Source organism: Calidris pugnax, unplaced genomic scaffold (assembly GCF_001431845.1).
Source record: "Calidris pugnax isolate Ruff unplaced genomic scaffold, ASM143184v1 scaffold89, whole genome shotgun sequence".
NCBI lineage: Eukaryota > Metazoa > Chordata > Aves > Charadriiformes > Scolopacidae > Calidris > Calidris pugnax.
This window is the reverse complement of record NW_015090865.1, coordinates 7,376,093-7,401,227: the sequence shown is the minus strand read 5'-3', so window position 1 is coordinate 7,401,227 and position 25,135 is coordinate 7,376,093. Positions and strand designations below refer to the sequence as shown.

General features: G+C 52.7%; 2 protein-coding genes across 2 annotated transcripts in view; one reads left to right on the top strand and one right to left on the bottom strand.

Moving 5' to 3' along the window:
• Positions 1-8,309, top strand: part of STK32C (serine/threonine kinase 32C) — a 34,118-nt gene extending 25,809 nt beyond the window's left edge. The window contains 6 exon segments of the mRNA XM_014945307.1: positions 465-568; positions 667-783; positions 1,834-1,959; positions 2,112-2,243; positions 3,950-4,017; positions 4,809-8,309. Of these exon segments, the coding sequence (XP_014800793.1) occupies positions 465-568; positions 667-783; positions 1,834-1,959; positions 2,112-2,243; positions 3,950-4,017; positions 4,809-4,947 (686 nt within the window). The 3' untranslated portion in view covers positions 4,948-8,309.
• A 2,759-nt stretch (positions 8,310-11,068) lies between these two features.
• Positions 11,069-25,135, bottom strand: part of DPYSL4 (dihydropyrimidinase like 4) — a 19,048-nt gene continuing 4,981 nt past the window's right edge. The window contains exons 2-14 of the mRNA XM_014945222.1: positions 23,583-23,671; positions 22,853-23,037; positions 21,191-21,355; positions 19,337-19,398; positions 19,169-19,249; positions 17,948-18,016; positions 17,721-17,841; positions 16,875-17,031; positions 15,658-15,799; positions 14,792-14,962; positions 14,193-14,372; positions 12,635-12,800; positions 11,069-12,002 (exon numbers count right to left, since the gene is read on the bottom strand). Coding sequence (XP_014800708.1) covers positions 11,911-12,002; positions 12,635-12,800; positions 14,193-14,372; positions 14,792-14,962; positions 15,658-15,799; positions 16,875-17,031; positions 17,721-17,841; positions 17,948-18,016; positions 19,169-19,249; positions 19,337-19,398; positions 21,191-21,355; positions 22,853-23,037; positions 23,583-23,671 — 1,680 coding nt within the window. The 3' untranslated portion in view covers positions 11,069-11,910. The remainder of the gene's footprint in view (positions 12,003-12,634; positions 12,801-14,192; positions 14,373-14,791; positions 14,963-15,657; positions 15,800-16,874; positions 17,032-17,720; positions 17,842-17,947; positions 18,017-19,168; positions 19,250-19,336; positions 19,399-21,190; positions 21,356-22,852; positions 23,038-23,582; positions 23,672-25,135) is intronic.

Genomic DNA, 25,135 nt, shown 5'->3' with positions numbered 1-25,135 from the left:
TGTATTTCACATTTCAGTGTGCTCACCGCATGCTGCCTGACAGTCCCTGGCTGTGACAAAGGCGCTGAATTAATTTACCACATTAATGCATGCGCCCAGCTCATCCAGCAGAGCCTAATTGTTTGAAAAGTGAAACTCCTGGGGCGAGCAAACCGTTGCCAGCACCCGCTCCCCATCCCGCCCTGCCCTCCCCGCTGGCTCTGGCTGGGACCTGCTGCGGTTCCTGCCGCGGTTCCTGCCATCCCTTGCCCGACTAGGGGGGCTCTCCCCATCTGTACCCCAGATCCCAGCTGCCCCATAACCCCTGCTGCTGCTCCCGCTGTTCTCCCCCGGCTCACAAAGCCTCCCCTCGGGCATTACTCCATGAGAATAACCATAAGGCTCACGTACACACTTACCTGAAAGACTGAAACAGAAGCGAACTGGTCAGAGAATAACCTGTTGCGTTTGCCCTTTCTCTTCAGCCCCGGAGATTTTCCATTCCTTCATGAATGGCGGGACGGGCTACTCCTTCGAGGTTGACTGGTGGTCACTGGGAATCATGGCTTATGAGCTGCTGCGGGGCTGGGTAGGGCTCCCGGCCGGTCCAGGGTCTAAGAACCCGCTTTCTGAATGACTGCAGAGGGGAAAGGGAATGTCTTCTCATCTGTCTGTTTTTCCCCCCAGAGGCCGTATGACATCCACTCCAACAACCCCGTGGAGTCTTTGATTCAGCTCTTCAGTACAGTCAGCGTTCAGTACTCCTCTACGTGGTCAAAAGAGATGGTTGCGCTGTTAAGAAAGGTGAGTCGTCCTGCTGGCGTGGTTTACATTGTGCATTAGCTGCAGTGCATGTGGGACTCGCTGGAAAATGTTCAACTACTAATAAATAATGTAAAATTGAAATAGGACTAATTTTTATTACTTTGTTCAGGCTTAAGCACAGATTAATCTTGTGTTTTGTTTATTATAACACATTCTATGTTATTATTATTATGCAGGTTTTATGTATTCTGTGTGATTCTATGCTACCTTAGCTGCTCCCTCTCACCAGTTCTGCCGGGCTGAAGGCTCTGGTTCGGTGTGTTTGGTTGTGAGAACTGTCTGGGGGGGTTCTGTACCTGTGGATGCTCTGCTGCTTTCCGTGTTCTGCACCACAAAGTTGCTGGTTTGGCGTGGAGGCTGCGGTTGCAGCTTCTGCCTGCTTGGGAACTCAGAAAAGTTGCTGATGGGTGTGCTATAAAAAAGCTGTACACATTACTGACAGCAGATCAGTGACGCCAGTGTAAGTTAATGTTGGGTGGACAATGGACATAATTAGATTTTGTTTTGATGAGAAGCAGCATTGTTAGTTACGGCTGTGGCGCAGCATTCAGCGGGTTCACATTGCCATCTGCTGGGCTGCAGTTGGGCTTCTAGAGGCTGGAAAGGAATTAAACGTCTCACCAGGAACATGGAAGATAACTTTATATTATGAAGAAGTGCCTGAAAAGTTCCCCAGGCGGCAGCTGCTGGCCGAGGTGGTCTTTTCCCCGCACCCTTCTCAAGCGTCCCCATGCTGGGGTGGGCTGTAGGCACTGTGACCATCACCTGCTCACATAGCTGCCTTGGCACTGGGAGGATGCTTACTGCTGTCTTTATCTTCTGCAAAAAGGTTGTAGCCACCTATAATTAGTGTGCCTAGAATTATGCTGCCGTTTTTTAAAGGTTTCACAATCTCCACAACATCTTTCTAATGTGCTTTTTTTCTGTCATCTGTTGGGTATTTCCCATGGCAGGAGGGTCGCTGTGAGTCACCCTGAAGGCAGGGTGCTGCGGGGTCCTGCTCTGACGGGAACGCTTTTCTCTCCCCAGCTGCTGACGGTGAACCCCGAGCATCGCTTTTCCTGCCTGGCCGACATCCAGGCCTCGGCATATTTGTCTGGCGTGGTCTGGAGCGACGTCAGCGAGAAGCGGGTAGCACCGGGCTTCGTCCCCAACGTGAGTAGGAGCCACCTGTGTCCCCACTTCTCCTCGTTAGAGGAACCACTGCATCCAGCAGAGGCTTTTCTGACAGAGAATTGGTTTCTGAGTGTATTTGCTGGGAGAGTCTCTGCCGTCCCTGACGCGGTGTCTGTCCTGTGTCCCCGCAGAAGGGCCGCCTGCACTGCGACCCCACCTTTGAGCTGGAGGAGATGATTCTGGAGTCGAGGCCCTTGCACAAGAAGAAGAAGAGGCTGGCGAAGAACAAGTCAAGGGATAACAGCAAAGACAGCTCACAGTCCGTAAGTGGTTTCTGGGATAATGGCCGGCCAGGAAAAAAGGCTGCGCTGCTGAATTTGGGGGAGTAGAGCGGTAGTTACTGCAACAATGCAGGTTTATTTTGATAAAAACATTTGCCCAATGGAGTCTTCCCAACAATGTCTTATGTAAGTTGGATAAAACTCTTTCACAGTAATCTGTACTTCAGAAAATGAAATGAGAAACAGAGACCTGGGCACAACGGTCAAGAGAAAAAATTAAAAAAACATATACACATCCTTATGATGTTCACCGTTGCGAGAGGCACTGCCCGTGTCTGTGCTGGGATGGGATCACACAGGAGCAGTGTCTCCAAGCACTGGCAATGGCCACGCAGAATCATCCCACCAGTCCATCCCAGTTTTGAGGAACTGTCCCCCGTTTTCCCTGACCACACGAGCTCTGCCGGCTCCTGCACCAGGCGAGCTCTGGCTGCGCTGCCAGGGGGCCCGGCACACGAGCGTGGGAGAGGTGTGTCAGCGAGCGTGTTCTGCAGAGAGAGAGCCGTTCGCCAGGACATCAAGGTAGAGATGCGAGGCCTTTGTGTGTCTTTTCACTGTGGGAGTCACGGTGCCTTCATATCGCTGGGGAGATAAATACAAGCTTGTTCTTACAGAGCAGACGTCCCAGGAGTAAACCAGCTCCTGCGGGGAAGCCGGTACTCCGTTCTGCAGCACCCAGGGGACTGTGAGGGCTGTGTGGGGTACGGTGGTGTGTGGGGAGGCCGGTGAGAGCAAATGCGTGTCCCCCAGTGTCCCTGCTTGCCCTGCACAGTGCCTCTGAGCTGCCCAAATCCCAGACTCGGGGAGCAAACGTTGCTCCCCCAGGTGAGGCCTGGTCCGAGGGCAGAGGGAGCGCCGGGCGGGATTCCACCTGTCTCCTTGTCTGCGCCAATTAACTGCAATGGATCCCGTCCCTCTTCAGCAGGAGCTAATGCTGCGATCAATGAGACTTACTGTAAGTGCTGAAGAAGAAATTGGGAAGTGAGGGAGGAAAAAACCAGAATAAGCAAATTTGCAAATACCTCTTGGAGGCTTTGCTGCCAAGAGAGCGCGGGGCACTGTGCCTGCCCGCACCCACGGCCTTGGCCAGGCTCCCGTCCCTCCCCGCGGCCATGGCCCTGGCTGGGGGCACAGCGCCGGGCCAGACGTGCCTGGGCAGGAGATGGGCATCTCTGCTCGGGCTGGAGGTAGAGTCTGGCTTCAGAGGAGGCCTCTGCACCTGGACAGAGGTGATGCAGGAGGTGAAATAAAGACAGAAATGGGAAGTGTGGGCTGCCCCTGCTCCTGTGTTTCCCTCCTGCCCAGCGCCCGGGGACAGCCGTCTGTGGGACAAGGTGCCACTTGCTGCCTTGCTCCTGCAAGGGCTCCCAGGCACAGGCTTTGTGCTGGTCTCTCCCATGGGCAGATCTCACTCCCAAAACCAGAATACACAGATTATTGTGTATTATCTCCATTTATTTGGAAAATGGTGGGCTGTCTGCGTTTTATGGAGAGCTCTGCTCGCTGCAGCTGAAACAGGCTACAGGTGAAGGCCGTCAAAGCAGTCGGCTGCTGTTTCCATCCTGTGTTTGGGCTGAGGCTGCTGGTGGCCGGGAGGCTCCGTGGTGCAGCTGGAAGCGCCGTGACGCTGGAGGCAGCAATGCCGGGCAAACGGGGCTGCTAAAGCCTGTGTTGTTTTTCCTCAACAGGAAAATGACTATCTCCAAGAATGCCTTGAAGCCATCCAGCAAGACTTTGTCATCTTTAACAGAGAGAAGTGAGTGTGTGGGGTATTGTTTTTTAAGGAAAAAATGCTCTTTTTCCTGACTTCCCTTAGGAATCATAGTGCCAGTGCCTGACATCTCGCTGCCGGCTCAGCCCTGGGTGACTGCTGTCAGCCGAGGAGCTCAGGTGCTGCCTCTGTATGAACAGCAGTTCTCACCAGAAAGGGAGATAAGATCAGAGATTATTAATCACTGCCATCAAACAAAATATGCTGCAGGGACAATTCTGGGATTTAACACATGTATGTGACACTGCCTCAGCTCCCTCATTGCATCTTCTCATCCATCCTGCTTTTAGAGGATGATGCTTTGGAAGATGAAGGGCAAGGAAGGTGCTGAAATCTCTGCGGGTACTGAGCAGGCAGGAAAAGTGTTGGAGTTGAGCAGGTGCTTTGCCCCGTGCTGGCGTGCACTGACACGGTGACGTGTGGTTCCTCGGTGAAACAGGAGACCCCCCCGGGGGAGGCAGTGGGTGGGGGGGCACAGGGACTTTCTGGCTGAGGTCTGGGTGGGCAGCGCTCCCAAAAGCTGAACCCTTGGAGGTCAGTGTGGAATATTTCAGAGCACTTCACTGTGCTTTGCTGACACATCAATCCCTGTCATGACCCTCTCTGTGCTCTGTGTGTCCTCTCCTTTACCGTGGGTGTGCTGTAGGCAGCTCATGCGGAGTGGTACCTGGGTAGCCTGGGGCACGCTGGCCACTGCAGGCCACCTTCACACCGCTCCTGTGGGGCGTTGGATCCGGGGATGACCCTGTAACGCCTGGTCCCTCTGCTCTGCACAGGCTAAAGAGGAGCCAAGAGCCGCCGAGCGAGTCCGTGTCCCCCCCTGAGACCACCGACGAAGCCGAGACGGAGGCTGAGTCCGAGACCTCCAACTTGAACATGTGCGGTTCCGTCTGCTCCTCGGCGGGCAGCAGTTAGGCTGCAGCCACCCGGCGAGGGCCACTGGCCCGTGCCGCCCCGAAAACCCGTTCTCAGGTCGCGGTGAGCACCACAGGCTGTCCTCCGGTGCCACCGGAGATGCCACTGACAACGTCCTGCCAAGCTGTAGCAAAACAGATAGTTCTTACAGAACTGCCTTCCTGGGTTTAACGGCTCGCCAGTTTGGCGCACTGGTTGCCTGTTGTGGGTAAAGATACTTGCTATGCAACTTGTCGAGGGAGGTAGATCAACTTCTGTACTTGTTCTTTTTTAATGTCAGATTGCTGATCTGCACATGTTTTTAATACCGTAAGGTGACAAGAGAACAAGTTACGTCCTTGGGTCCGAGGGAAGGCACCGCGCGGGTGCGGAGGGGGAGGAAGGCTGAATAAAAAGGTGGTTTGAATTTCACTTTGCCGCTCCTTGCTCGTGAAGGCTGCTGCGGGGACAAGCAGTCCCCGTGGACGTGGGACCAGCCCCGGGTTCCTCTGGGCTGCGGCGGTGGCACCAGCTCCTGGGAGCCTCCAGCGTGAGGACATCCCAGGCATGTCCTTGTCCTCATCACCTGTCACAATTCCTTTCCCAACTCGGGGCAAATAAATGTTCTTTTGTGCACTCCATGGATTCTCTGGGGCTGGGTAATGATTAACCACGTAATTGAAATGCAGAATGTATTTAAAATACTCACTTTCCTCACCGAGCTGCTGCGAGCGGCCAGGGGCTGTGTGACGGACCCGAGGGGCTGGTGCTGTCTGTCCCTCTGCAGGACATGGTGTGTCACAGGTTCAGGTTTTATTGGAGGCCACGTGGGTGGCTTTGCCATGCTGCTCGGTTCTGAGAGGGGAATAGCTCATTCCACCCTTTGATTTACTTTATTTTCAGTGTAAAGTAGAAGTACTGTATATAATTTACCAATACCTGTTTTAACTCCTTACTGAGACGGGAGATCTCTCTACCTGTGTCCAGCTGTGGATGTTGCCTTTCTTCTTGTTTCAGAAGCCTTCACTATATTAGTTGCTTAATCTGCTGTAGAGTGGCTTTTGGTTACTATTGCTGAAAACAAGCCATGGGTCCTGCTGCAGCATCCGGCTGCTGTGGTACGGGGGTTCCTTGGAACTGCATTCGCCTTCAAACCATCGACATCTCTTTGCTGCCAGACGTCAGGAGAGCGCAGGGTTTGCATCCTTACTCTATATTTCTAAGGCAAAAATGGATCAAAAATGTTTTTAACAGATGCAGGCTCTTTCAGAACAAATTTTGCTGCTTTTTTGGGTTTGGTGAATAAAATTGAAAGGCACGACTGGTATGAAACAATTTTATACAATAAAAGTGACACGGCACATTTATTTTCCACAGTTTTATGTGGACATTAGTATGTGGCTAAAATTGTGCAGAACCAGATTTCCATGGAAGCCTTCAAAAGAAGTGTTTGGGTGTGGGGGCACAGGTGGTGTGGAGCAGGAGATCTGAGATGAGTGCTCTCTCCTGCGCCTTTCCCCGGCTCTGACCCCCTGCCCTCCCCCTGCCAAACTCCCCGATTACTGGTGCCAGAGTCACCTCGTTACCCTGATCACCTAATTAGCTTCTCATCAGAGCACTCTGATAACTCTGCTGCCACGAGAGACCCACCTCTTGGCCTGATGGGGCTCAGGTGGGGCAGGAGAAGCAGCAGGAGGGTCAAAACCGAGTATTTAATCAGGAATTAAAAGTTACGGATTATTTACTCCACTGCTGTGGGTAGGTTTTTTCAGTAAGATCCATCTCACTGTTTATCATCTTTCTGTAAATAATGGCAAAAGTTTGGACTGTCAGAAGGTCAAGTAACATCCCTTATTTTTGGACCAAAATGTCCCATATGTGAGATGCAGATAGATCCTATTCTGCAGAAGCTCTGGGGCCAGGAGAGGTGTTGGCAGTTTGGTGGGACGTGTCTGATCAGGTGTTTCCATCCCTTCCCCTGGGACAAGTGACACGCGGCCCTTGAGGTCGAGGTTGGGGTGTGGGGAGGAGCTGGCTCACTGCTGGAACCGATGTTTCTCACCCCAAACCCTCTCCGTGTCGGTCATTTCTGTTCTTCCCGGGTCTATTGTACAAAGAGCCCTCGGCAGCGCTCGGCAGGGACCGGGAGCCAGCGATGGCTCCGTCCCGGGGAGGGAACTCGGGGCTGCCTGGGAAGCACCGCTGAAATCCAGAGCATGTTCCCAGGGAAAACCCTGCTTTTGCCTCAATCTCCTGCCAAACCCGAGTCACTGAGAGGGGACGGGACAGGGACCTCGGGGGGTGCTGTGCTGAGTAGCAGAGACACCAATTGTCAGCCTTTGGTGAGGCACGGGTGTAACCTCCCTGGTGCCCACTGGGAACTGGGTTTTATTGACCCTGTTTGTGCCCGGTCCCTGGAGAAGGAATGACAAGAAAAGAGTAACTGGAAAATTGGAAAACGCTAAGAAATGGATACATGTTGGCTTCATTGTCAAAATCCCCACGATGGGTTTCAGTAGACGAGGCCCCTTTTGTGCCGTGGCCCCATCTTGGGTGCGAGGGGCTGTTCTGTGCGACAGGGCCGGGTCCTGGGGGGAACACGTGGTGCCGAAATTCCCTGAGCCCCCCCCCTCCCGGGTTACTCTCTCCCCTGCGTTAGAGCCTGGGGCGGCTCCAGACGGGAGCAGAACTCACAGTGAAAAGTCGTGAAATGCTCCCGGTACCAAACCCCCTCGCGCAGCGTCAGCAGCAGCTCTCGTTTACATCCCCACTGCAACCCCAGTACAATAACTTTCTGTAGATAAATATTTAAATACATGTATTTTTTGTATGACAGATTTATACAGGGCGTGTCATTATTCGCTGTGAAAAGTCTACATCGCCTATAAATTATTCTCCTTAAAATTCCTTGCCATTAGATTGTTTTCTTATCTCTGTTGTATTATGAAGTTTTGCGAAGTTGCATATTTTTAAGTGTTTCCATTGAATTCCACAGACTTCACTGGGAATTTTGCATAGAAAACAAATGCCAGATCAGGTCCTGATGTTTCTTCTGTTGCCAATTTTTTATTACTCTACACCTTGCCAAAAAGAGAATAAGAGTAATAAAGTAATAGTAAAAAGGCCAATAATATGAACATTGACATTGGACAGTGCTGAAATCCCGATGCCTTGGTAGGGTATTTTTAAAAACTATTTCAGTGGAAATATATGTAAAGTATATCTTTGTATTTTATGTTAATACATTTCTGTAATTTTATTGCATGAAAACTTGACCATGTCACAGAATATTTAAGTTATGACAAGTTTGTGTTTTTGCAGATACTGCGAGAAGCCATTGCATATGTGGAGTAATAAATGTGTATTTTTAACATTGCCAAGTATTTGTTGTCGTTTCTAGGTTATTGACCTGTAGAAAAACAAACCCAACAGCTGAATCTTGCAACAGGTGAAAGCTATAATTACATTTCTTGTTTGCACCTCCCAGGCTGGAGCTGTTTAGCACCATCCAAATTACAGGGGTGGGTGTCCCGGCCAGAAGCCCCCAGCCTGCCGTGTGCCCTGTTGGCTCCTGCCGGAGCGCCCTGCCCAGCAGCTGCCGGGAGTCACAGCCCGTGGTGAGTGGGTCAATAGCCCAAGTATTTTTTTTGTTGTTTTCTGCAAATTGTGTGGTGTGATGCGGTGCATCGAGGCACTGAAAGCTTTTAGAAGGCCCAGCGGCCCCCGGTGGGACGCTCCCCGTCAGCACAGAGCCAGGGCTGGGAGCTGCAGGAACCGGGAGACTCCTTAAAAACTGCAAAATGGCTTAAAAGGGGATCAGGTGAATCCAGTCACTTCACAGCCTCCCAGTGTCAGAGGGCATTTGTGATTCCCTGGGGAGAGTTTGTCTGTTCAGCGGTGGGGCCGAGGGCCCTTTGGAGGGTGGCTCTGGGGTCTGGGCGAGGATGAGGAGCGCCCTGGCCGTGGCCACCGGCCGGGGTTGTCCCTGGCGGTGGCGTCCCCTGCCCGGGGGACCCACTCCAAGTCATGGGGTCTGTAAGGGACTGTGCTGGGTTAGTGCCCGGGCTGGGACGGGAGAGCGGGGTGACGTGTGCCGGGATGCACCCGCGCAGGGGACACGGCACGGTCCCTGTGCCCAGCACCCACCATCGGGGCACCGACATTTCAGTATTTCACTGCACAACCCTGGATTTTGTGTCTTAAACTCAGTAAAAATGGCCCTGGGGATTGTCAGAAGGTCTCTGCTTTTTCTCTTTCATCCCTCATCAGTACTTGGAATTATTTATGATGGTTGTTGGCGCACTGTGCTGGTTTGCGTTATCGGTGTAGAAGGCATCTACAAAGGCTCTTCCTGACTTCAAAAGAAGTGGTAAGGGAATGAGACAAATCGATATATAGGCCTGAACTTGTCTCTCTCTTCAGATGCCTTCGCTGGCAATTGGCAGCCCTGTGTCTTGGCAGGGCTGTGTCTGTAAAGGGTCCCCTTTGTGTGTCCCCAAAGGCCTGAGGGCACCCGGTGAGCCGGGTCACTCAACCCTTTGCTCAGGGCGGGGAGAAGGTGAAGGTAAAGGGGTGAGGACAATCACAGAACCATAGGGTGGGCAGGGACCTCTGGAGACACCCCCCAGTCCAACCCCCTGCCAGGGCACCGGCCCTTGATCAAGGGCATGGAGCGTCTCCCCGCTCCCTTCGCCTGCGTCTGCCTGACCCAGAGCCTGCAGGAAAACTGTCCAAAGGAATTAGGGCCAAAGAGAGAGAGTGTGTTTGTGCCCTGGGTGGTTTCGTTTCCTGGCAGCTCACTATCAGGAGGCTGGCTCTGCTCAGCATCTCCCAGTGCTGGGGGGAGCTTCAGAAATGCTCCCAGCCCCATGCTACACAGAAGTGGGGGCTCTGCACTGGCTGGGACCCCACCTCAGGGAGGGAGGGATGGATGGATGGATGGCCGCCTCCCTGAAAGAGGGAAAGCCTCCCTTCTAAGGAGCAGGACCAGCAGGAGCTCAGTCCTCAGCAGGGAGGGACCAAAACCCCTTCTGCAGGGCGATGCTGGGAGAGGGGACAGTGTCTCCATCTCCTGCCGGGTCCCTGCTGTCCCGAGGTACCTCTCACTAACGAGCCTGGTGGCTGGAGAAAGGGATATTCCTAGGATGGAGAACACTGAACTCCCCTTGCTACACACTACTGAGCTGCTGGGGGTGCCCCATCACCCCGTGGCTGCCTGGGCAGCCGGGAGAGGTCACTGCCAGCAGGCTGTGACTTTCATCTTTCCCACTCCTGATGCAGTTTCCACTGCCATCACTTTAAAATTCTATGCAGGAAGTTAAGTAAATAGTTGACTTTGTGCAGTTGCAGGAAAAATGAAAAGAAATAATTTCTTTAAAATTAAATATAAAATATATGAACAAATGTGTTTCCATATATCATAGAATCACAGAATGGTTTGGGTTGGAAGGGACCTTAAAGCCCCCCCAGTTCCACTCCCTGCCCAGGGCAGGGACACCTCCCACCAGACCAGGTGATACACATTTGATGCAGAAGGTATTAAAGGTCATTGCATTAAGCTGGGAGATACAGGTCAGATCAGATAATGGAAAAAAAAACCCAAAACCACCAAAGCCCAAACCACCGAAACAATATTCCTTCCTGGTTTGAATTTGTGGTGGTTTCATGTATCCAGAGCTGCTGAGCAGCACATTTCAGCTTTCACCCATGGAGCAGCTGCCAGCTCCTGTTTCCACAACTCTTTTGTTCCCGTTTTTGCTCCCTGGTTTCAGACAGAGCTGGAAATCGGTGTCTGACAGTGCCCGAGGAGACGCTGCAGCTCACAGACACGATGAGCTCCAACCACAGCTGCCTCTCGTGAGTATCACAAGTGCTGGTGACCCAGTGGGGAAATCAGGCTGCCCTCGTGGTATTTTAGCTTTATTTGCAGAGGCTTTTGTGGCACTGAATCCAATTAAGCAGGTCTAAGCAGAAAGGTGGGATTCACCATTACTCCCACACGGCTAATAACGAGCCTCTTCTCATTGTGAAAGGGGAGTACAGTGACCTGCAAGTCACAAAGGGATGGTACAAACCTCCAGCCATAAAAACCCAAAGGAAGAAAACACAAAAATAGACTTGGATGCATCAACCACTTCCCCAGTTTTACGATTTCCAACAAACTTTATTCAAAGCAAGGAAGAGAAAATGAATGGCGAGCCATTCTGTTGGAGGTACATGCATAGCTGTGTGGTGCAGAGGTTCACCTTTACTGTACATACCTTTAAATATAATAAACGGGCTATAATAACCTTTATAAAAGAGTCTGTCATAGGCAACTGGCCTTCAAATGAGCCTTGTTATCGGTTATAAGACTTACACTTGGGTCTTGAAAAACTGTATAAATAATCTTTAAAAAACAAGCCTAACAGAAAGAGTGCAGCCCCCCCCGGTATGCCTGCAGTGGCTGGGGGTCCCGGGAGCCACCAACCCCCACCTGTCCTGCCCACGGGGACTGTCCCCCCAGCTGGGACCGATGGCCACGGCAGGAGCGGAGATCTCTGTGGTGTGATCTGTCTGGGGGACACTGCGAACGCGAGGTGTAACTCACTGTATGAAAAACACAGTGGGAAGGGCTTATCGGTTATGAGTCCTTGGACTGGGAAAGGGCAGTGGATGCTACTAGAAAGGAGCGTATTCCAGCCAAAATGCACCTTCATTCCCGCCCTGGCCAGCGGCTGGGCTGAGCGCGGGGACGGCTCGGTGCCCACATGCACGAGGGAAGGGCTTTCTTAGGAGCTACTGGAGAAGGAGACTGGGAGAAATGGAGATGGGAGCTCTACCTCTCGGGATGGGGGGGGTTTCCTCTATTTTCTACCAAGGAGAAGGGGCTGGGGCAGCTGAGGAACACTGGATGTTCATCCTGAGCGTGAGGGCGACCCACCATCCCCTTCCTGGCTGCCCCCGGCGGTGGTGGCAGCGAGGACAACCATGCCAGTGGTGCCGTCAGGACAGGGAGGTGATGTTGGACCTGCCCCCCGGCGGGGCCATGATCTTCTGAGCCGTGCGCCGGGCAATGTGGTCGTCTGCCTGTGAGCCTGGGGGAGAGGAAAGGCATGGGGGGTGCTGTCAGCACCGTGTGGGGGTCCCACCACTCTAAATGCACAAATCATAACAAGTTCCCCTTGTGGGAAATACTAATGCTTTCATTATATATCATTTTGGACACTATATTATCATAGTACAACTTGGAATGGCTTTATTTGCCTGAATGTATTTATTTTTTATTGCTTCTTTCTGGAAAACATTGTAAACGGCTTTGCTATAAATAAACAGTTTTTGTATAAATGTTCAAGGTCCCACTTGTTATTATTAAACAATATATCATAGAATCACAGAATGGTTTGGGTTGGAAGGGACCTTAAACCCCTCCCCGGTGCCACCCCCTGCCCTGGGCAGGGACACCTCCCACCAGACCAGGTTGCTCCAAGCCCCCTCCAACCTGCCCTTGAACCCCTCCAGGGATGGGGCAGCCACAGCTTCTCTGGCCAACCTGGGCCAGGCTCTCACCACCCTCAGCAAGAGCAAGACTTGCTTTTTACTGAGCAAAAATTAATTTTCTGTTCCTCAGCCTGGCCCTGCTGCTCACACTCACCCAGGACTGTGTGATGCCCGTGCAAGCCAGCCCCCGCCCCCCGCAGCCCCCGATTTTCAGGGTCCCCAGCCCTACCAGACAAGCTGAACCCCGACTGATGGAGGTTGCGCACGGGGGGAGCCTGGGCTTTGCCGGCACAGGGGGCCATCCGGGACGCCGCGGTGGGGGCTTTGGCGCTCGCCAGGACCTCCTGGACAGGCCCGTCGTAGAGCCCCCGGGGGACACCGTGGACCTCGGCCAGCTGGTGGAAGGAAGCAGAGGCAAAAGGCACAAATTTAAGCAAAGGTGAACAAGAACCAGACCAAATCTACAAATAATGACTTTTTGTCCTTCTGTTTGTGCTCAACCCCTTACTGAGGGTTTCTGGGGAGGCTGCACCCCCAAAAGAGACCAGACACCCCCCCAGGCAGAGGGCAACCCATGCAGCTCTTCCCACCCTCAGCACCAGGCAGAGGGTGCTCCTGGACCCCTCGGGAATGGAGTGCTGCACCCCCCACAAAGGTCCTGTCCCCTGGAAAAAGGGGCTCTCAGAGACGGCCAGGGGGTGCCCAGCGTGTAGGGGTTCTGTGCTCCCTGCGGGCAACAACCCAGGGGCACATCCCCAGCCCATGTCACCCGCTGTGACCATCACGTCCTCCTGCAGGGAGGGTGAGCTCAGCTGTGGGCTCTCAGGGCTGCCAAAGCCTGACGGCTTCATTAGCAGTGTTTCATCACTGATTCACTTCAGCCTGTTTCTCCTCCCAGGCGAAGCAGTGACAGCCCTTGGACAATCACAGGGTCAGAAGAGACTTGTTTTGAGGATGAAAAGTGCTGGGTTTCAAATTAAAAAGGCACAGGCTGATAGGTTATCAAGACATATATATCATTTTCTGTAGAAATGTTTCTCTTGCATGACCTTTGTCTTCCTCCTGCTGAGTATCTGGTAAAGCAAACACCCTGCTCAGTGTTTTCCAGCGCTGTGATTGACCCCAGCTTTGTCAGAAGCTCTGGTTAGATGACGGATGGAGATGTGGCACGGGCAGCCCCGGGTCGTTAGCAGAGCGCCCAATGTGCCTGCCGGAACGCATTAACTGAACAAACCCTCCATTTCTGCTCTGCCCTCATCTGCAGCACCCAGTGGAAATGCCTGCAGGCTCACAAGGCACAGGGCAGAGCTGTGAAGCAGCTGTGAGCACACTGCAGGGTTTGTCTCACTGCATTTCCAGTCACTGCCCAAGCTACACCCATCAGTCTTTGGGAGACGCAGAGCAGACTCTGGGAATGCAGGAACATGAACATTTCTAGTAGAGGTAGGAGAAGAATTCCTCCCGTCTACCTCAGTGCAAAACAAACCAACCCAGATTTGCTAGAAGTCATTTTTGCTTTATAACTTTATCATATGCAAATAATACCAATAATATTAGTATTATTAGTTATAATACTAAAGTAGGCATTATTGATTAACGTGCCAAGCCACACGCCAAAGCGGTTACCTGACAACATTACAAATTTCCAAGGCCTAAGAAGAAATAATAATATTCTTGTTTCTGTTTCCTATTGCATCAGGAAGCTTACAGTAACAGCGCCTGCAACACAGTAACACAAAGAGATTGCAACAAAAATAAGGGATCACTGCAAATAAAATGCTCCTTACCCTGTTTCTTGCCTTTATCCTTTTATAAACAAAATCAGGGAACGTCTTTCGAGGAATGAAGCGACCCGACCCCTGGGTGACAAAGAGATTTCCATCTTCGAGAACAACTCTTCCTTGGCTTATGACCATGGTGGGAACCCCGTGGCACTCTGTGCCTTCAAATATGTTGTACTCCACATTCTGGGAAGAACAAACCAGGATACTCAGCATGGCTCAGGCTGACAAGGAGAAGGTGAAGGTTTACCCAACGACACACACAACCCGTGTCTGCACAGTGCTCCTCGTTGTACTTAAATAACCCTCCACATTTCAAATAAGAAGGTTCTTCTAATTGGATGAACTAAAGAAAACTGCTGTGGAGGAACTAGATCCTCAAAACACTCTGCAACTCAGTTATAATCCTACCTACGCCCCCAATTCTCCAGCGTTGCAGTGAGCAAAAGGTATTTTAAGAAGGAAATGAAAGGTCCTTCATCACTTTATCCTCATGAACACTCCTCCCCTGCTGAATGATCTTTCTCATCTGAAGAAATACATTGCTTTACTGCTCTCTTCTGACTCTAAAACCAGCTCAAGAAAATAATTGGTAAATATTTTACCAGGTTGTGGGTTTTTGCTGAGATGATTTTAGTAGCCTTGGGGTTCCACAAAACCAGGTCTGCGTCAGCGCCCACGGCGACGCGCCCCTTCCTGGGGTAGCAGTTGAAGATCTTGGCAGCGTTGGTACTGGTCACTGCTACGAAATCATTCTCATCCATCTTCCCGGGGACCTGGGAAAGAGACGGGGAGAAGGACCATTCCCAGAGACCCCCCCCAGCCGTGGGCAGCAGCCCCCTTCCCGTGGTCAGACCCTGCCTGAAGATCCACACTACGATGGGGCTGCAATTACGGGAAAAAGGGAGATGTGGGGGCTGAGCCTTGTCCCTGTCAGCTAAATAATGCAACAGATGTTTTTGTTTCCCCTAGACTCTGTGAAATTGAAGGTCTCTGAAAAACAAGACCCGTACTGGTAGGCTCTGACCCGCTGCACAGGAGCCTCAAGCTCACCAAAGACAGTTAAGGATCCTTCAATGACCAAAGACTGGAACTGAGTCTAAACAGTGCCATGGCCACCAAGGGAGAGAAGACCTGTCCCCATCCGCCTCCCCGGGGCTCCTGCAAGGACCAGGGCAGAGGAGCACCACGTGCTACCCTCAGGAAACTGTGCTGGAGAGACTTTCTCCTGTTCCTGTGAGTTAGAGCAGGGGGACGATCCCCGTACTGAAGCCTTTGAAGACACTCTGAAGGCATTCGAGTGTCACATCTTCTCTCATTAGCAAGCTCCTCTGAAGTGACAGTCTAGACAATGTCACACCTCCTGGCTCATTTGCATTAACGAAGACACTGACATCACCTGGCACAAGCACCGCTCCCATGCACCCTCACCCACAGCTTCGCAAGGACCCGGTGTGATGGTGGTACCTACCACGCACTTTTCCCAGATGATGGACATCCGCTCTTCGATGCCATTGGTTCCCTCGGGGATGAGGGTGAAATTGTCCTTCCCCACCGCCTTCTGCGCTGTGGTGAAGGTGCAGTGAGCGCTGCCGGTGACCTGCAGGTCCCCGCTGGGCAAAGGGCAGCAGAGGAGGTCAGAGGAGGCACTGCCACCCTCCCCAGCACTGCCACCCTCCCGGCACTGCCACCACCTCCCCGGCACTGCCACCGCTCCTCTCGGCAGCCAAAAGCCACCCATGCCCGGAGGGCTGCCTGGGACACTACTAACTTGGGAACCCTGTGCTCGGTCTGTTTGGTACAGGTTGGTTTCACCAACACAAACTGTAAAGGCAGGTGAATTGCCATCCGTAAATGCCAGTAAAAGTCAAGTTAAAAGGCAATTTTTACAGGTACACAGAGGGACCTCACTCTACTGATTTATATGGGAACCGAGCACTGGAACCAGCTCAGGGATGTAAACAGCAGCCTCACAAGCACTAGGTATATTCTCCTATAAACTGGACATTATTTTTACTGTTTAATCTTTGCACCTTCCTTTTGAACCTGGGATTATTTTAGGTAATAATTCTCCAAGCAAAGTTGCTTTTAAAGCAAGGATATGGTTAACTGCTTGGGATAAACCCCAAGGTTAGGTGCCATCACACACCACGGGAGGAACTGTGTCCAGGCTGGAGGGAGGGCAGGGAGAGAACCCAGCGTGTGCAGCCTGAGGAGCCCCCGGGCTCGTGCAAAGCTGCGCTAGACTGAGCACACCTCTATTTTATTGCCTCTTTTTAGACAATATCAAATGTACTGAGATATAAATAGCAACTGTATTGAGATCTGCCCTAAATGCTCACATCTCACACATTTCAAAGTTTTGCCAATGCCCAACGTTGGTTCTGATAAAAATCCTTCTTTTTGCTTTAGTGCCAGGGCAGCGCCGGAGGCTCTCCTGGGACACAGCGTGGCAGCGGTCACCGTCCCCCGAGCTGGGGTGTCCCGGCCACCCCACAGGACACTGTGCCTTCCCCCCTCTGCTCCTGGGGAAATCTAGGGGGGCCGTGCCAGGGAGGTGAGGGGCTGCCCCCCAGGTCCAGCCCCACTCTGCAGGCGATGCCGGGGCTGGACACGGCACCCAAAGGGATGCGTGCGGGATGCAGACAGGAGGGATGCACTCAGGGGTCTGTCCCAGCAGGAACTCACCAGGACAGGAGGGAGGTGAGATGATCCGGCGTGGAGGGGTCCGGGCTGATGGGGGGGGACGTGACGAAGGCGGCAGCTTTGGCCCAGTTTTTACTCCAGTAGTGGGAGCCGTCGGTGCCCAGGCTGGCGGTGATGGGCTCACCGTACACCACGGTGCCTGCGGGGAGTCAGGGGTGAGGGCACACGCGTCTGCGGGTCCTGCAGCCTCCTCACACTGGGGTGCAGCACAGCCTCCCTCGTCCTCAGTGTGCTCGCTATTTCAGCTTTTTAAACTCACATTAATCTCCCAGATTATCTCATACCATGGGAAATGCTCTCAGAACAAGTCTGGAATCCCTCTGGTTTCTCCTTAGACCAAACATACATCCCTATCTACAAACCATCTCGCCTTCCTCTCCCTCAAAGCAGTGTCTTGCTGGCAGAGTCATGGGCTGGGGCAGAGGTGGCTGTGGACCCCCTGTCCCTCAGGGGACTCCCACCCTGCTCCCTGCAGGATTGCTCCCAGCTCTTCCCCATCTAATCCCAGTTTGCAGTCAGAGTTTGCTCCAGATCTGCTCTTCATTTAGTTCATGACAAATGACTGTATGTAAATTATTTAATTTTTTTCACCTGTGTCTACTGAGACTCAGGTGTCAAAGTTTCAAGCACATTTCCTCAAATCATTCCAGCTCAGAGCAATTAGCTCTGGCAACACTCTGCAGAGAAAAGCCAACACCAAATTTTAGCACCCACAGAACATGAGATAACTTGGGTGATAACGAGTTCTTAAACCTTGCAGCTAGAATGATATTTCTGGACATATTTAAATGGGCTCAATTAACATGCAGACACAAAACAGCACGTTACCTTTCCTCTTTGCTTGAGCCAACACGTCTGCAGCACCTCTGCTCATCACCTTGGTGACGTACAAGGGGCAGTTGGCCTGTTTGGCGATGGTGATGGCGCGGTACACCGCCTCCGCCTCCACCTGCGGACACCACAACTCAGGCAGCAAGGTCCCAGGGGCCCTTGGCTGAGGCCACAGTGGAGGGTGGGACCCCCGGGCAGCTCTGCTGGGGGGCTGGAGACCTTACCTCCTCAGGGCGGCTGAGGACGTGCCCTTCTGGCCCCGTAATCCCGAGTTCCAGCAGCCTCTTCTGCTCCTGGGTGGATGGAGATGAATGAAAGAGGGGTCAGTGACATGGAGGGCCTGTCCGAAGGGGGACAGAACATCTTTTCAGAAGTACCTGGAGACGATGGAAATGCATGAATGGGACTGGGCAACACCAGTCATACCCATCACACTCCGTAAGCCGCTGCAGCAGATGCAAGGACATTACCCAACCCTACGGCCCAGACCTCGCAGGCTTTTAAGGCTCCTGCTCTCAGAGGACAGCTGGTTCTCCATCCTCTGTATTCCTGTTGCAAATGTCCTCTCAGTTTGTCCCCAGGGCTCAACTGTCATCATGCTGGCAGCTTAATGAAATGCTTCTTGAGGTAGGGAACTGCTAGGGGTCAGGTTATGCTTCACAGACAGCTGAGGAAAAGGTTTCTCAGATAAAATCCCAGAGAGGTGGGAATGGACCTTTATCCTGTTTGTCCCAGTAAGCCTAATTGCAGGACTGGGATCCCGTTTTCATCTAAACTCTCCTCCCACACCGGACCGAACACGTGTGACCATACACTAAAAGGACCTGCGAGTCTAATTCCACCTGGTGTCACCTGACTGCAGTATGCATCCAAGATTTTCCTCTCTCATGGTAAAAAACAATGAACAGGCACAAAGTCTGCAATACCAAGGGAGCTCCTGAGAGCTGTTTTGGGAAATAAATACTGCCAAGTGTAATGTATGCTATTTCAAGAGATGCAAACCTCGTTATTTTCTTGAGTACTCAAGACTTCTAAACAAGACAGACAGTGTGATAAAGGCTCACTTAAGGCAGCCAGTCAGCCTTAAGAAGCCCCAAAATTCACTTGTTGAAACCACCAAACTGTCCCTGTAAAGATTTCAGTGACAGAACCCCTGTGCATGCGAGGAATGGGGAGGATCCTGACGATTTCAGGAGCCTCAGACCCTCCTGCCAGCCCTGTCCCCACAGATCCTGGGTACTCAGCTTATGCCGGGGAGCGGGGTGTGGGGACAGGATGTGAGGACACCGGGTCTGCAGCCCCCGGCCACTGTGGGGCACCACGTGAAGGGCAGGGGCCGCTGGCACCGCTCCCCTCCCGCCACAGCCACCCCTCAAAGGCAGCGCTTCCCCTCGAACCAAAATACTCCATTCAACCTTAAATGTCAATGGATGCAAACACTGTACCTCATCGATGATGTCCCCGTTCTCAGCATGCACTTGGGCAATGGCCCCCAGGTCTCGGATAATGCAGAATATTTCATACATCTGCCAAGAAACAGGGGAGTTGCCCAGCATCAGATAAATCACAGCTCCCCCCCGAGCGCGGGCGATCCCTCTCACCGGCGGCGTTACCTGGGCATCGGTGCACTGCAGCTTGTCTTTGTACGCCATGAAAACCAGGAAGGAGTTCACACCTTGAGGAAAAAAAATCAAATGTGCGGTTAATTGTCCTGTGGAGAGCTCTGTCGGGGCTGAGCAGGGGGTGTTTGAACCAGGGGGGTTTGTGCAGGCTGGAGTTGGACTGAGAGCAAAGCAATCTATGGGCTAAACAGGGACTGTCCCCAGAAGAACTGAACCCCAAAGCCTGGAGCCATGAACAACAATTCACCCCGATCTCTGGACGCACAGGAACCAACCAACCAGCCCCCAGCCTGTTCATGACTCGTGCTCCTGTAACTTGCTCCAAATTCACAGAATGAAATGCATCGCTCCAAGCTGATTCCTCCCCCCAGAGGTGGTTTCAATTTATGGTTTATCCCCAACTTCCTTCTGATAAATGTGTTTGAATCAATATATCAGTGCTAAGACTACAAATTGGACTTTTTTAATATCAGAGCACTATTATTTAGTGCACTGTTGTTAACCTAGAGCAGCGGATGTGCAGCGCTTTGCATCCAGCACTGCACAGCCCTCCTTCATTTCTGAGATAAGAGATGGGTGATGAAGCACGGAGTCAAAGCCGGAGAATTGCTCCTGTATTTTATACAGACAGAGGCAACAACGAATCCCCAACTACAGCCAAATTACAAACCAGCTGTATTTCATGGGAATGTGCATATTAAAACATACCCGGTACAAGCTCGGAATAGCTCCACTACTGCAGCCACTCTGCATTTTAATAGGAAATTCACTGCAAATTTCTATGTTAATAGACCAATTAAGCCCTTGCTTGCAAGACTGTAAATTACACTGAAGTCATTTAGCTCTGCATTTGCATATCTGAAAGCAAAATGTAGTTCCAAACATGGAAATAACTATTAATGAAATGCATGAATTCCTGCTGCATGGCCTGGTTTCCAGCAACCCACATCCCGCGGACACTTCAGGCTGTGCAGGAATTATAACGAGATCTCCATGGGAAGCCTAAAGCTTGGTTTCATTCTACAAGCCCAGTTTTCAATGTTTTTATTTAAACACTTTTCTGTACATCGGGCAGCTGACTCAGGGTGCCCAAAACCACTCCTTTAGCTTCCAAAATCCATTTCCATGACTGGGCTGTACATTGCCTGAAGGCGAGAGCAGAGGAATAAGATGCTATAGTGTCCCCCCCATCCACACCTTTCTCTAAGATGGCCAAGGGCAGGTTGTTCCCACCTCAACAGCGAAGGAGCACAGTCCTCTGCACCTGCCCCAGTTACTCCAGGGATGGGGCAGCCACAGCTTCTCTGGGCAACCTGGGCCAGGCTCTCACCACCCTCACAACAAAGTTCTTCCCCGCATCTCAGCTCCATCTCCCCTCTTTCAGTGCCAAACCCTTCCCCCTTGTTCAATAGCTCCTCTCCCTGGCCAAGAGTCCCTCCCCATCTCTCCTGGAGCCCCTTTAGGGACTGGAAGGGGCTCTAAGGTCTCCCCGGAGCCTTCTCTTCCCCAGGCTGAACCCCCCCAGCCCCCCCTCCCAGCAGAGGGGCTCCAGCCCCCCCAGTATCTCTGTGGCCTCCTGTGGCCCCGCTCCAACAGCTCCGTGTCCTTCTGCTGTTGGTGGCCCCAGAGCTGGAGGCAGCACTGGGGGGGCTCTTCCCAGAGCAGAGGGGTAGAACCCCCCCTTGCCCTGCTGCTTTCCATCCCTGGGTAAGAGGAGCAGGGCAGAGCAGTAACAACTCCCCAGGCTTACCCTATGGCGACTTGCCTATGTGCCCGTGCTGCAGTCACCACGGTGTGGGTGGTGCTTGTGGGGTTATTGCCAGATCCCGCTCCTCCTCTCCTTACCCTTGTCCTTCACCAGGGCTTCCAGCTCCTCCTTCAGGCTCTCGTGCCAGCGGGGCACGTCGACGTGCAGGGCGTAGTCGCAGCAGGCCTGGCCGTCGGCGATGCCGCGCCACTGCTCGTAGGCGGCCAGCAGGCCGGTCCCCGCGTCCGGGCAGACGTGGTCAACTGAGGGAACACCACACGGCGTTAGGGGGGGACACACCAGGGGGTACCCGGGGGGTGCCACGGGCACCAACATTCCTGTGCAAGACTCTACTGCTGTGAACAGGAGACACTCGTGATACTAATTCATGTTTACAGCATTGATTAAGGGTGAAGGATAATAAATTGCCCAGATAAAATGCAACAAATGGCACAAAGGAACTGGAAGTTACAGCTGTTACTGTGCTTTTCCTCACACAGCTGGGCCAGCACAGAACCCGAGAGTGGCTGTTGGCCACAGCGTGTCCTTGCACACTTCTGCACACCCCTGCGGGCACTCCCCCGGGCAGCCAGTCACCCACCGATGCCTATGTGCCCGTGCTGCAGTCACCACGGTGTGGGTGGTGCTTGTGGGGTTATTGCCAGATCCCGCTCCTCCTCTCCTTACCCTTGTCCTTCACCAGGGCTTCCAGCTCCTCCTTCAGGCTCTCGTGCCAGCGGGGCACGTCGACGTGCAGGGCGTAGTCGCAGCAGGCCTGGCCGTCGGCGATGCCGCGCCACTGCTCGTAGGCAGCCAGCAGGCCGGTCCCCGCGTCCGGGCAGACGTGGTCAACTGAGGGAACACCACACGGCGTTAGGGGGGGACACACCAGGGGGTACCCGGGGGGTGCCACGGGCACCAACATTCCTGTGCAAGACTCTACTGCTGTGAACAGGAGACACTCGTGATACTAATTCATGTTTACAGCATTGATTAAGGGTGAAGGATAATAAATTGCCCAGATAAAATGCAACAAATGGCACAAAGGAACTGGAAGTTACAGCTGTTACTGTGCTTTTCCTCACACAGCTGGGCCAGCACAGAACCCGAGAGTGGCTGTTGGCCACAGCGTGTCCTTGCACACTTCTGCACACCCCTGCGGGCACTCCCCCGGGCAGCCAGTCACCCACCAGTCACCCACCGGTCACCCACCAGTCACCCACCAGTCACCCACCGGTCACCCACCGCCCACCAGCTCCTGCTCCTGCTCCGACAGCATGGGCCAGGAGCTTGGGACCGCGCTGCACCGGGACGCGCTGAGGCTGGTCCTTCAGTGGGACCAGAGGGGAGCACACACCACGGTGTGCCTTGGGACCAGTGCAAGAACAAAACAGAAATCAAAATTACTTTAACACAAAAACGGAACCTGTGCTCACCAGGAGCTGAAAAACTCCTAGAAAAATGCATTTGCAAAACTATTAAAAACATATTAAGAGGTATTTAAAGTTTTCTATTTTACTCTCTTGTGAGGTGAAGCAGGAGCAACTATATATTTTTAATATACATGTGTAGCAACAGAAGGAGGTTCTGAAAGGTACCTAATGCATTTTAATTAGCTTTGTAATGCTTTGATTTCTGCAGTAAAAATTAACATTTCTCTGCTATGAGGGTAAATAACCTCCACAACGATCAAAGGCCCAGGGTATTTCACTAAACAATGTTCTACTTTAGAAATCCATTCGAACGCTGCTCCATCTTACTGATCATGGTGGTCCCTCCAGCCAGGGCTGCCTTCGTGCCTTGGAAGAAGCCATCAGCAGAGGTCATGCCCATGACGGGCACCTGCAGTCTGGTGTGGACGTCTATCCCCCCCGGCATCACCATCTGCCCGTAGGCATCAATTGTCCTCACGCCCCCTGGAACAATCAGGTTTTCTCCAATCTGTCTGAAAATGATATTGAGGTCTGTTAACTGGCAACAGCTTTTAAGTGAGGGTGAAAAGCAACTAATTCTAAGCACCGCGGGCGGGTGCGCACCCACGGGCACCCCCTGGGAGAAGCTGCCCATGGGGAGCTGGGTCGGGTGTGGGATGGAGCTGGGGTCCCACTGCAGCTCCCATCCCACCCCTCCCACAGCACCCACTGTGGGACACATCGGGGCACCCCCCGAGGGACCCCGCGCAGGAGAGAGGAGCCGCTGCCGTCTCCCTGCCGGACCCTGTGCGCGGCCGGTGCCTGCGCAGCGCCCAACGGGCTCCTCCACAGGAAGACAAGGAGCCAGCACAGTGTGTGTGTGTGTGTGTGTGTGCTTCCAGCTGCTGCCACGTGCTCCTCTAGTGCCTCCTCCACGCTATTCTAAAAGGCTGTCCTCGTTTTTCAAAACCAAAATACATTTCCAAGAGAAAAAATGACAGAAAGGAACCTTCTTCAAATTCCAAGGCACTGTATGGTGCCTGGAAATTACGTTACCAAATGTAAATTTTTAACTTACTTTATTAAACCGTCTTCCACATAAACGTCTGCATAAAATGACTGATCATCGTTGACAATTTTTCCTCCTTTGATTAAAAGCCGATCACTCTAATGGGAGAAAACCACACTTTTTAAAAAACATTACTTCATTTAGGTGCTACTTTACTCATTATGAGCTTTCATTAAGTCCAGGAGCTAATATTTGCCCTTTGATCAAACAAGTTCAGTTGAACATCCAAACCATTTGACACCAAAACCTAGCTGTGTTCTGCAAAGGGAACCATATAAAATTGTCATTTGGGAGGAACCCGGGTCTCCTACGATGCACAAACAAACCCGTGGCAGAGCCCTGGGTACCAGCCCCCCATCCCGGGGCTCTGTGCGCGCAGCTCCGAGCGGAGCTGGACAAAGGGAGCGTGTGGGGGGCACATCACCCCCCCGATGGCTCACCAAGAGCCCCTCCAGAGCAGGTTTAGGGACTGACCCAAGTTCTCGGCAGCTTTAAAAGGTTTGCAAGATGAGATCCTGCAGCTCGGCCACGTTCCTGCCTCCTCCACCACCTCCAGGTACCGAGACTTTAAAGTGCATCTTATTAACCCGGTAATTTATTGACATTTGTTAGTTTTCACAGTCTTGTCTCAGGCAGATAATGCCTCAAGGACTTTCCTCACTTCAAAGCAAGACACTGGCACAGTTGTCAGATTTGCAGAATCTTTAACCAGAAAAATTAGAAAGCAGCGGCATTTATGTAAATGTGGAACCGCAGCCTAATTTAAGAGGATTCCTTTCCTGCTCTCTGGTGGTGCTGGAAAAAGTATTACCAAGGCTAAAACGGGCAACACAAAGAGCACAGACCTCGCACAAAACCAACGGCGGGACGGCAGGGCACGGGGCAGGGCACGAGGCAGGGCACGGGGCAGGACATGGGGCAGGGCACGGGGCAGGACAGCCCGGGGGGGTTCAACGTGTGCTGGTGCCAAAGAGCTGGAAAACGTTAGGGGCCTTGTTCTAAAGAGATCACTGGCACGTGAAAAAACAACCCCCAAAAACAAGTATTAAAGAATTGCACTGTGTTTTTTAAAGTATTGAGGGGTTTAATGCCCCTTTGTTGTTCTCCCTTGTCCCATAAAATCAATCCAAAGAAGCTTCTGTGTCAGCCGCCCCATGGGAGAGCCCCACGGCCCCTCCCCGCGTGGGGCCCGTCTTCACCCCGTCCTCATCCCTGTCCTCACACCATCCTCATCCTCACCCCATCCCCATCCCTACCCTCATTCTCGCTCCATCCTCATCCCATCCTCATCCTCACCCCATCCCCATCCCTACCCTCATTCTCGCTCCATCCTCATCCCATCCTCATCCTCACCCCATCCCCATCCCGGCGGTTCCACCCCAGCCCCAGTCCCGCTCGCTCCCGCCCCGGGTAACGCCGCTCGGCACCGGCTCCCGCCGCGCCCGGAGCCACCGGGATGTTTTCAAGGAAACTCCGCCGTGAGGCAGCAAAACGGGGGGAAAACCCAGCACCGCCGTCCGGGGCTCCCTCCGCCTCCCGCCGGGAAGCGCCGGCACCGGGCA